General features: G+C 44.9%; 1 protein-coding gene across 2 annotated transcripts in view; it reads right to left on the bottom strand.

Annotated features, from left to right (window-relative positions):
• Positions 1-9,940, bottom strand: part of RASEF (RAS and EF-hand domain containing) — a 69,587-nt gene extending 59,647 nt beyond the window's left edge. The window contains exon 1 of one of the 2 annotated variants that reach the window (XM_027089007.1): positions 8,568-9,940. In XM_027089007.1, coding sequence (XP_026944808.1) covers positions 8,568-8,998 — 431 coding nt within the window. In that variant the 5' untranslated portion in view covers positions 8,999-9,940. The remainder of the gene's footprint in view (positions 1-8,567) is intronic. The other variant, XM_027089008.1, reaches the window with a different exon arrangement.
• Between the last annotated feature and the right edge of the window lie 2,360 nt (positions 9,941-12,300).

Here is a 12,300-nt window from a genome sequence, read left to right as displayed (position 1 = left end):
TTTTTTTTTTAAACATATCTTAAAACAGTGACAAATACTTTCAGCTTCAAATGAAGAGAAAGAAAGACATCAGGGTAAAAGGTGTTCTGGACATCTCAATGCTTTCAGAGCTCAGCCCTCCTCCTCCAAGGACACACCATCAGGGCAGCAAATCTGGAGGCAGAAAATACTGTACAGCAACATCTGTTAAGCCTGAACAAGGTAACTCAGGAAACTACAAGAACACCCAAGAGCAAAAAAGAGAGTACAGACAGACTATCTTTGGGTCAAAATACTATCCCACAAACTTGGAAGGGGAAGAAGTAGCATGATTAAAATACTAAGTTAGGGTACCATGGAACCACATGTTCACATCAACACGAACCTTCAAAGCAAGATCACGCCTGACACTTGAATTTACTAGGGCACATTCTCAGGTAGGAAACAGGGGTTGCAAATTGGAAAAAGTATCTTTCCCGCCTCTGTGCTTTGTCCTTCATGGAATATGCAAAACTGGAGATTCCTACTTAAAATCTGGATTTTTCACCATCCTTTATAAGTTGGCGTTGCTGGCAAAACTGGGCCGATGTCCTGCATGGCAGCATCTGTCCGTCCCCCCAGCATATGAAGCAGAGGCTGCTACTGGGCCCCAGCTCCACTCCACCAGGTCTATGTTACCTGCCTGGCCCCGGAGGCTTCAGAGTCTGTGAGCCCCCCTCCATTACATCAGTCACAGCCCACGGGGTGGTAAGAGGAGGGAACGTGGAGATAATTTGACAGGGCCTAGAGTCTCTCTTGCTGGAACTGTGACACCACCACACAAGATAAATGGAGATAACTGCTCTACTGAAGAGAGGAAGAAACGCCCTGAATTTAGTTTGTCCACTTGATTATTCTTTCTTTTTTTTTAAAAAATTAATGCCTTATTATTTTTTTAACATTTTTATTGGAGTATAATTGCTTTACATTGTTGTGTTAGTTTCTGCTGTATAACAAAGTGAATCAGCTATACGTATACTTATATCCCCATATCCCCTTCCTCTTGTGTCTCCCTCCCATCCTCCCTATCTCACCCCTCTAGGTGGTCACAAAGCACCAAGCTGATCTCCCTGTGCTATGCAGCTGCTTCCTACTAGCTATCTGTTTTACATTTGGTAGTGTATATATGTCAATGCCACTCTCTCACTTTGTCCCAGCTTACCCTTCCCACCCCCGTGTCCTTAAGTCCATTCCCTATGTCTGCATCTTTATTCCTGTCCTGCGCCTAGGTTCATCAGAACCATTTTTTTCTTTTTTAGATTCCATATATATACCGTGTTAGCATACGGTATTTTTCTTTCTGATTTACTTCACTCTGTATGATAGACTCTAGGTCCATCCACCTCACTACAAATAACTCAATTTCATTTCTTTTTATGGCTGAGTAATATTCCACTGTATATATGTGCCACATCTTCTTTATCCATTCATCTGTCAATTTGGTCTGCTTGATTTCTGACCCCCAGTGAGAGCTGGACCCAGACCACCCACCTTGTGATTCTTCCCGTTCATTACGCTCACTGATGCCATCCCCTTTGGAGAGAGAGAAACCGTCTAAGAAACTTTTGAGTTTTGACTGGATATCATTTTAAAGCACCCCATTCCTGGTGCAGTTCCAGGCACACATGCATTAAAAGAAAGTTTTTTAAATGAAGGAGTGAATGAATGACATTGGGAAAAGGCAAGAAGAGTTTCCTCTGTGGGCAAATAACAAAAATGATCCTTAAGACTGGGAACAATTTAAGATGAACTTCTTCCACAATATTATGCCCTCAATTTAAATGACGGATGAGATCGATAAGCAATGAAAAATAGAGAAACTAATGTTTTCAATCTTATACAGTTCTTGAGGATTTCAAGTCCTTTTAGAACAGTATTTCTCACACTTGATAAACATGTAGACCTTATTAAAGAAAATATCTCCTATGGATTCCAGAGTTGATGTAAATATTGTTTATATTACGTCACTTAACTATAAACAAACATAAACCAGATATAAACTCCTTATACTTATAGCTCCCAAACATTTATGTGACCAACACGCATTTGCAAAATCAGTGGAATGAGAATTAGCAACATTCATTTAAACTGACAAGGGATGCACTTCTACTGAAACTACACCCCCACAGCCTATGTCAGTATGGTCCTGGCAGCTTGTGTGCTGCGCTTTCCAGCCACACTTACAGGATCAAAACCCCACTCCCTGATCACTTTTCCGTTGAGGACACAGACAACTCAACACTCTGTGTTGTTGGTCACTTTCAATTTACGTGGACACATCACTTGCACCAAGTCCACTGTTGTGCCTTCCTCATCAGCCCATGCATGACAAGGAACAGATGTCATACAATCTTAAACACAGAGGCAGGTTTTGAAACAGTGTAGCCAAATCTGTCATGTAAGAGTCATCCAGGTGATTCCAAATGTGCTCAAATTAATTTGTTTTATATTATCATATAATGATAACATAAAATGAAAACATAAATGTTTAGTCTTCTAAGATTGCCAAGCATACACATAAAGACCCAAAGGGCCCCCAATTTGAGAAACACTCTTGACATGAAATGTCCATAGTCTGGAGATGTGCCCTGAGGTATTTTTCTGCATTTATTATACTGCATCTCAGGTCCTTCAGATGTCAGAAACTCCTAGGTATTTAAAAACGAGAGACAATGAGCTCCTTGAAGGTCAGGTCTACGAAGGAGTCTCTCTAGTGCCTGGGACACTGGCAGGCACATGAATACTGAGGGAATTAGAGAAAGAATGAAAGAAACACGTCTGAGCTACTGCATCTATATGTCTTGTTTTTATAAGACATATACATAAGGCCTTAAGGGCTAAAATTCACTTTTCTCTTTTTATAATTACTCTGACAAAGGCAATTATAATTTGAAAGACCCCAAATATTTACCAGTTGAAGCAGTGAAACTGTTTTTTTGAGGAATTAGTATCAAAGAAATCATACGTGTCATTCCATCATTACAGCTTTCCTCTGGGAAACAGTGTTTACTTTCCATTTTACAACGTGATATGAGACTAACAGAGTCAGATAGGAGCAGCCCAAATACCCACGGTAAATACTCTCTTCCCATTTCTTCCCTCCAACGATATACTGCAGTCAGGTGCAACTAAGCTTTCACAAGCTACACATGAAGCAAGAAAGTATACTGTATATCCTCTTAGGAGAAAAAAGCAGACATTTGAATCACCTCAGCATCCTAACCTCCCCCATCATCAAAGGCTCTCTTCTCCGCCATCAGCCTCTAAGCCTCCATTCAAGGCCGATCAGCCCGATTCAGCTACTTCCATTTTACAAATGAAATAAAATCATGTAACCTGGGAAGAAATCAAGAAACAGGTTTTACAAGCTCAAAGTGACCGTGTATTTGAACAGTGATTCCGGAGAGAAGTAAATGAAAACTTCAGGCTAAAAGACAAGCTAGAGAAGAGTCTGTGGTCCTTGGAGGGTCGTCTTCCAATGACACCCCATCTTAAGCCTTTTTCTTTTTACCCATACCATAAGGGCTGAGTAAACAATCTCTCACCAAAACCTGCCAGCAGAGCTCTGAACAATCAGTGAGATCTGAGGGTCAGAGCAGGCCGCTGTCTGTATGGCCAACACTGGCAGTCCTCTAAGGATGGGAGCCCAGAATACCTTTCTGGGGCCAGGAGGCCAAAAAGAAATTACTACCTCGAGATGAAATTCAAATATCAGAACCAGAAGGGGCCACCACAAGCAAGCAGAGTTCATAAAAAATAAGCCATACAGAGACTCCCGCTAGGCCCAGGAGCAAGGTTTGGATGGTTCAAGGAAGAGCTGTGCTTTAAATGGACAGGTTTCTCCCACTCAGCAGTAGCGTAATGACACATAATTGTGATAGAGGATATACTGAAGAGGAAAACCAAACAGCAACAGACCAGAAACAGAAAATAAAGATATATATAATCTATATATAGAGATAGAGACATATAAAGATATACATATATATATATACACATATATATATATATACACACACACACATACATATATATATATATCCCCAGTTCTGAATGCAGAAACAGCAGGAAATCTCTGGAAAGCTTGTGGCTAGCACACTGATAGGCCTCAAAGCCAGTGCCAAAGGTAAGCATCACACACAGTCAAAAACATCTTTGAAGCTCTTCCAGGACTGAAGTCCAACCCACTATGGTGCCTCAAGGCTGGAACCAATCTCTATCTCCTTGGATGAGTAGCAGATATTACTGGCAATATGGGTGAAAAAACTATACTTTCTTCAAACATTAAAAACACAGTCCAGGGGTTTCCCTGGTGGCGCAGTGGTTGAGAGTCCGCCTGCTGATGGAGGGGACACGGGTTCGTGCCCCGGTCCGGGAAGATCCCACATGCCGCGGAGCGGCTGGGCCTGTGAGCCATGGCCGCTGAGCCTGCGCGTCCGGAGCCTGTGCTCCGCAACGGGAGAGGCCACAACAGTGAGAGGCACGTGTACCGCAAAAACAAAACAAAACAAAAAAAACACAGTCCAAAGCACCCAGATGCTCACATGTGGAAGATACTCAAGAGCTGAGATCAAACAGAGAAGAGCTGATTTAACTCTCGCATCCCAAGCTGTCTCAAGGCCATACCCTCACTGAGTGGGAAGAGAGGGACAAGTGAGGCACTATCTAATCAATCAGTGTCTCTCTGTCTGCTTGTCTTCTGCCTCCTCTCACCCTGTGTCTCCAGCCCTCTCTGTGTTTACCTCTCCCTTTGCGTCCATCTCTCCTCTCCCTTTCCCATCCTGCCAAGCACCACACCATTAAGGGGAAGTGGGCTTTTGAAGCAACTGCACTATTACAAAAGAAGACGATCAGAGGCAAAAGCCCTAAAGTGGACCCCAAGAGAGGGAAATGTAAAGGAGTCCCTGACCATGAAGCTATGCCTCTGCCTACTTGTAGCTTCGTGTTTTCTAAAACGTCCTAGTTAAGCGGGATTGGTGTCACCTGTTGCTTTTCCTCTCCATTTTAGACATCATCTTCATAGTTATGTGGACGTGCCGAAGTAAACCTTTTTGACAATCCACATAACAGTTCACACGTGGGTAGTTTTGGTTCTTCTCAATTAAATTTCTTGTTTCTAAGTTATTCAACAGAAGACTCTTCTTCAGCGTTGTGTGTGTAGAAAGGGCACAAATCATGTGAAACAGCTTGACCACACAGGTCTGATTTTGGTGCCTGAACAAGTCCTGCCCCAGCCCTGTCTGGCACGTCACCAATCACGCTAACCCCTGTTACACCAGAGGCCCCCACCCACCCTGGGTCTAATCTGGCTATTGTGGCAAAACTGGTGCCCATTCACAAGTCCATTGTGGTTCTGGTGCCAGCTGGACCCTCGCATTTCTGTTTGTGAGAACGTGGGGTTCTAAGTTAAAGTGAATCAGTCCACAAATGACACTCAAATCGCTACAAATGGAATTGAGAACACTCTGAAAAGCTTCGGCTCTGACGAGAGGAGAGAGGTGAATTCCTGTCATGACCCCGCCGCAGTCGAATGCTCAACGCACACACACACACACACACAGACACACACGCCCTATATCCTTCTCTCCTTGCCAATCTCGGAAGATACCAGCTCTCACCAGAATGTGAAAATATAGGGAGGGAACCAACAAAAGAAATGAAGAGAATGCATGCAGCATGAACTAACTGCATTCTCAGTATATGAAGCAGGGAATCAAAGAACATTCAGCAAATATTTATTGAGTACATTTATTGAGTACCTACTGGATACAAACTTCCCTTTCACCAAGATAATGCCCCTGACACCAGAAACTGGCTTCACTAGGTAATTACAACTCTGCTCTCTGTTTCTCCCCAGACATTCTCTTCCCACTTCATGGATTTTTCTTGGCCTGATACAATCCTCCTTCTGGAATTCTCTTAAGTAACTACATTGCCTTGGCCATTCTGGTTTCACCTGCTGGCTGACCTAGTTCCAGCTTACTGGAACTAGTGGTAACGGCCCATCCTGACCCTCTGGACCATTTACACCTGCCCAGCTCAGGTTAACAGTGACACCTGGCGGGACACTCCCCTCCCCAACCTTTAAGGAAAGGAGTCCCTCAGTTTCTAAGAGAAGACCAACTTGAGAATTTAACACACCACCCAGAGAGCATTTTTATTCTTTCGCAGTGCAATATTATTTTCTCTCTAATATTACAATTATCGATGACTGAGGACTTTAACCCAAATTTGTTTAATATTTTGATCTAAGAGTTTGAATGATCTTTGAAATGGAAATCACTACCACAGTTTGCCTTTGCAGGAACCAAACATTCCTATATCTGATATCTGTTCTGCTTAAACTGTACACAAATACCCCCCTAGGATAGGCGTGGGACAGGGTGCCACCTGGGGGAAGATGGAGTGCCAGGTGGGAAACTAAGGCACCAGATGAAATGGCACAGTTTCCCAGAGAGACAATTTTCCCCCTGGAAGAATATATAATATTTTACGGTAAACCAAGCCCCAGTATATTATAAAGTGAACGTGACTTCTTTTTTTTAAGGTAAAACCTCAAGAATTCAAAGAAAGTTCCTGCTTGCAGGCAGTTTACTGGGTTATGTCCACAATACACGCAGATAACTCTACAAATAACCCTCCTGCCTTTACATGTTCTCTGAGGAAATTTTTGAGAAGTATTTCATCCACACTATGAACTTCCTGAGGGCATGAACCACATCTCCTCCTTCTCTTTGTCTCCAAGTACTTAGGAAGGTACCTAAGACAGTGGCACAAAACAGGCACTCAACAATGTTTGCAGAATTAATTTGGCTGAAATAATGGCAATGACATTGTCAATAAGGAAAGATTTTTATCACATCTGAATGGGAGGAAGGGAAGATGAACAGCTGTATGAGGAAGTAGAATAGAAGCAACCCAATTTACCAAAACAGCTAACGGCTGCCATAGTAACAATCAGGTGAAGCAATTCAGTTTAGTTCTTTTCCACTTGAACGAGTACAGGAAGGCAAATATTGTCCTTGTTAATCTCGCAGGGACTTAGGACACAAGTCTACCAGGTGACGCTGGTGCCATTACATTTAATAACATCTCAAGAGTCGGAAAGGCATCGTGATAATAATGATGTCACCAATAATATTAAGACCTGGTTGTATGCTGATCCTAAGAAGGTCATTTTCATCATTTAAAGGTTAAGTGTCAAATATTGGCTGCTGAGACTTAGCAACTCTGAAAAGTAGTTCAGTGTGTGTGTGTGTGTGTGTGTGTGTGTGTGTGTGTAAAATACGGTGTGGTCTGACTCTTATTCTTAATATTGTTACCTTTTTAAACTAGCTGGACCCAAACCAAGTTACAGATGAAAGATGATTCAAAGTATATGGTTTATAGCGAAGTTTAAATTTTTCTACTTCCCTGGTGGAGACACTGCATTTTCACTCATTTGTAAGTAACAGAAAAGATGGGTATCAAGCCCACTTTCTCTACACAATCTCTCTTATACTGCAGTGAGTAAACTTCCATGCCCAGTATTCCTGAACTTTCCAAACAGGAGGGAGAAGCTGGGCGGAGGAAGAAGTGAGGACTCCCAGCCCTGCAGGTCTAAGCGGTGAATGGGTGAGCCAGGCCACTGCTGCCTTCCAGGGCTATTTCCTTTTCTGAGTCTTATGTCTCAGATATGTGAACTGCCAAGCAAAATGTTCAGATCTTCCTAATAATGACAACCAGAGATGCATAAAATTTCAATGAAAATCCAGAGAGCAGAAAAACATTTTATAGTATTAAGATGTTTGTAGTGCCTGAGGAAGAAGTGAAAATAGCTCAAGACATACCATGACTCTAGGCAGAGACAGATGCAAATTAATCTCAATAAAACCTGAATATCTTTCCCACCATGCCCTGAACCTGCAGCAATATAAATGCGCAACAATGTCGTTTTCTACGTAGTAGCAGGAAAACAACAAACACAAAAACCACCATAGAGAATGGCAAATTGGCTAGCAGACCGGGTCACCGAGCGCTGCTGCTCCGGGTGCAGCCTGGAGGCCAGGAGTAGGAGGTGAGGTAGTCAAGTCTCTGAGGTTCGGGGAACGCTCCTAAACCAGCGTCCCGGAAGAATCTCCGGACGCTGTGGATTTCACTCCGGCTTGTGAAACTGAGAAATGAGCAGGTGAAACTTTCTCCCCGAACTATGACTCCGAACGCATTCCTTTTCCTTAACTCTAGGGGATCCCGTCTTGGAAGTGAAAGGAGGAAAGCGATAGAGAGAGAGAGACAGAGACAGAGACAAAGAGACAGAGACACAGAGACACAGGGAGAGGGAGAGACAGAGAGAGAGAGAGGGAGAGACAGAGAGGGAGAGACACAGAGAGAGAGGGAGAGACACAGAGACAGAGACACAGAGACAGAGAGACAGAGAGAGAGACAGAGAGAGAGAGAGAGAAAGGGTCCACTGGGTCTGCACACTCCGAGTGTAAGAGGGAGAGATGGCAGCGTCCCAGGGAGGACAGAAACACCACCACCACCTTCCGCTCTGCAAACCACACACGCACCTGGGGATGAACTTGACCTCGTCCCCGAGTCGCGCCTGGAAGTCCTGCCAAGCCTGGCCCGGGCTCGCCGAGTCCCAGTGGGCGGCCAGTGCCGCCGCCGCGTCCTCGTCGCCCTCGTCCTCCTGGCTGTCCCCGGGGTCGGACCCCACCAGGGCCGCAGTGAACGCGGGCTCCCGCGGCCCCCGGCCCCAGCGCCGTCTCCCGCGGTGGGCCCCGCGGAAGCCGCGCGCGAACTCCTGGAAGGTGATGGAGCCGTCGCGGTCGGCGTCAAGCCGCTGGAACACGGCCTCGGCGTCGGCCGGCCGCACGCGCAGCTCCGCGCACAGCGCGCTGAACTCCTCGCGCTCCAGGCGCCCCGAGCGGTTCGCGTCGCAGGCGGCGAAGACGGAGCGCAGCCGGGCCAGCTCCTCCAGGTCCCCGTCCGGCTCCATCCCGCCTGTCGGGGGCGACCGAGAGGGCTCCGGGCCGCGCGGCCCGCTCGGGCAGCGGTGACGGCGGCGAGTCCGAGGCCACCTGCTGCCGCCGGGAGTTGCGGCGAGTCAAGCAGGTTAGGCCACTGGCGAGAACGTCGGAGCGGGGCAAAGCGCCTGGGTGGGTCGGGACGGCGCGCTCCGACGTGGCTCCGCGCGCGGACCCTGGCCGGGCTCAGCCTCAGAGCGGTGCGAGCGCGCCCCTAGCCCCGCGCACCAACGCCCGCCGCGACTGAGCGCCCGGCGCGGCCTCACGCACTTGCCCAGCGAGGCCCGGCTCCGCCCCACCTGGGAGGAGGAGCGCCCCGCTCCGGTTCCCACGCCTTCGAGAGTCCGGCTGTGCTTTCCGTGCTGGCCTCTGGAACCTGTGTTTGGGGCTCCTGGAGCTGGGGAGCCCGGCCGGAACTGGGGGTGAGGCAGAAGCGTTGCCAGGGCCTTCGGTATAAACAGTGTTTGCTCGGGTAAATCGAGAGCTGGTATGAGAAGCTAACTCACTGGATAGAGAGGGGAAAGGAAGGTAGGGGTAGGATTCCAAATTGGTTAACGTTATGTGTATTTTATTATTTTCTGATTCCGGAAAATTGGTAAACTTCCGTGTATACAAGTTTTCTTACAAACCAAAGTATGAGATTTACCAGAAGACCCCATTCTCTGATTTTACTGGCTTTCTTTAATGCATGTCCCTCCAACGTTAAGGTCCAACTAGTTAATGCACAGTAGGAATCACATAGATCTTCCAGACGCTCAAATCCAAATAATTTTTCTCAGTCCTTGTCTCCTCAACCTGAGAGAAAATTAATAACCAAAATCCTCGGCAGGCAGCAATATTTAAACAAGGACTGAGGTAGCTTTTTTTTTCCTTTCAACCAATCTTACGGAAATTATGCAGATGTATGTTACCCTTTGATCTTAAACATTTATTTCAACAATGCTATTGTTTCTTTAATATTGGCTGCTTCATGGGTATAAGATCTTTAAAATTCATCCATTTTTATCCTCTTAAAAAATCTTGTCTTATTTCCAAGAGACCCTCACTCTGTCATGATTTATGTATATGTTCCCTTTGGTGATTCTCATAGCCTGTGAAAGTGCATTTGGGTTATTTTTACTTTATTCACGTCAATTTCCGCCACTTTTTAGATTTTCTTTTATTTATTTCCATTTCTTTTAGTTATGACTCTATTTCACTTATTCTCATTCTGGATTCTCTTTATTGCTTACTATTTTGTTTTCGATATAATAAAAAGAGGATTTGACTGACACAGTTCCTCAAGCTTGTGTTCTTAAACAGAAAGCTAAGTGCTAAACATCTGAGGAACTGTTTCTTCTTGTGTAGTACAATAAATAAAGTCAACACGCACAGCATCTGTCAAGCTGTAAATACCACTGATAATTACAATCTGTAAATTTAACTGGTAAATTATGAGAGGCATTCCATTAGAAGCCCTGGACTTAACAATCTAATCGCTAAGTGAATACAGTACTATACAAATAGATAGCTAATACATTGAAATGAACTTTATTATCAGTGCAATGTAAATTGTTAGCGATTTTTGAGTTCATGTGCTTTCCTGTTTATTCTAAAGGTTGATTTTTTCCATATAAAGAAGAAATGGGGCTTACCTGGTGGCAGAGTGGTTAAGAATCCACCTGCCAATGCTGGGGACACGGGTTCAAGCCCTGGTCCTGGAAGATCCCACATGCCACGGAGCAACAAAGCCCGTGGGCCACAACTACTGAGCCTGCGCTCTAGAGCCTGTGAGCCACAGCTACTGAAGCCCGCGTGCGTAGAGCCTGTGCTTCGCTACAAGAGAAGCCACCACAATGAAAAGCCTGCGCACCGCAACGAAGACCCAATGCAGCCAAAAATAAATAAATAAAATAAATAAATTTATTAAAAAAAAGAAATGGCTAGCTTGGTAATGCCTTTAAAGCTTTACAAATTTACTTATTAAACTGAATCTCTGAAATATTATCATTGTTCTTTTAGCAATTAATAAATAGCTGTATTTTTCAAAATAGATGAGTTAATAATATTTTTAACTTCTTAGGCAGAAGTGCTTTTTTAGTTTTTTGTGTTTTTTTTTTTGCGGTACGCGGGCCTCTCACTGTTGTGGCCTCTCCCATTGCGGAGCACAGGCTCCGGACGCGCAGGCTCAGCGGCCATGGCTCACGGGCCCAGCCGCTCCGCGGCATGTGGGATCTTCCCGGACCGGGGCACGAACCCGTGTCCCCTGCATCAGCAGGCGGACTCTCAACCACTGCGCCACCAGGGAAGCCCAGAAGTGCTTTTTTTGAAGACTGCTCATGTAACTTCCTTCATTAACTCACTCTGACCTTTGCACTCAATTGTAAATTCTTATATTCTTTCACCTGCTTTGTCCTTTCTGTAAGCCCCTTCATTGAAGGGTCGTCAAGAAACATGGATTATTCCAAATGTCTTGTGTACACATCTCATTTCCACTGATGTGAATCTGCTCCACACCTACTGTAACAGTTATCTATCACTACATAACAACACAACAAACACCTAGTGATTTAAAACATCAACCATTTTATTTGTTCAATATTTCATTGCCATCAACTTGGGCAGGGCTCCAGTAGGTGGTTTTTCTGCTGGCCTGCCTAGGATCATGTAGTCATGGTAGCTTTATTGTGGCTGCATGGTCTTAAGTGTCTAACTCATGTCTGAATTTGGTGCTGGCTTTTAGCTGGATATGTCTTTAGGAGGCTAGCACTGGCTTTGTCATATGGTGGCAGTGTCTCATGAGCGTAAGCCCCAGTGCACAAATGTTTTTCTAGCCTCAGCTTGTGTTGTGTTTGTTGATATTCCATTGATCAAAGCAAGTCACATGGCCAAGCCCTAAGTCAATGGGGGAGGGGATTATACAAGGTCATGGATACAGGGAGATGTACTTTATCGGGGGCCCTTACTATAACAATATACCATACCTAGCCTCTAATACATTCTCTTGGGCTCCTGTCCTTGATTTCCTGTTCATTCTACAACCACAGCTGGACAGTCCTTCTTAAACATCAATTATTCTGTCATTCTGGAACTCAGTCGTTCTGAATCAGTGGTAATTTTGTTCCCCAGGAAACATTTGGCAATATCTGGAGACACTTTTGGTTGTCACAATTCGAAAAGGGGGAGATGCTAGTAGTATCTAATAGGTAGGTGCCAGGGATGCTACTAAACATCCTATGATGCACAGGCCCAGCCACCTATAACAAAAAATTATCTGGTCAAAAATGTCAATAGT

This window comes from Aethalodelphis obliquidens, unplaced genomic scaffold (genome assembly GCF_003676395.1).
Source record: "Aethalodelphis obliquidens isolate GAN/ISIS:26980383/991018 unplaced genomic scaffold, ASM367639v1 scaffold64, whole genome shotgun sequence".
Taxonomy (NCBI): domain Eukaryota; kingdom Metazoa; phylum Chordata; class Mammalia; order Artiodactyla; family Delphinidae; genus Aethalodelphis; species Aethalodelphis obliquidens.
The sequence above is the reverse complement of the archived record's forward strand: the minus strand, read 5'-3'. Positions and strand labels throughout refer to the sequence as shown.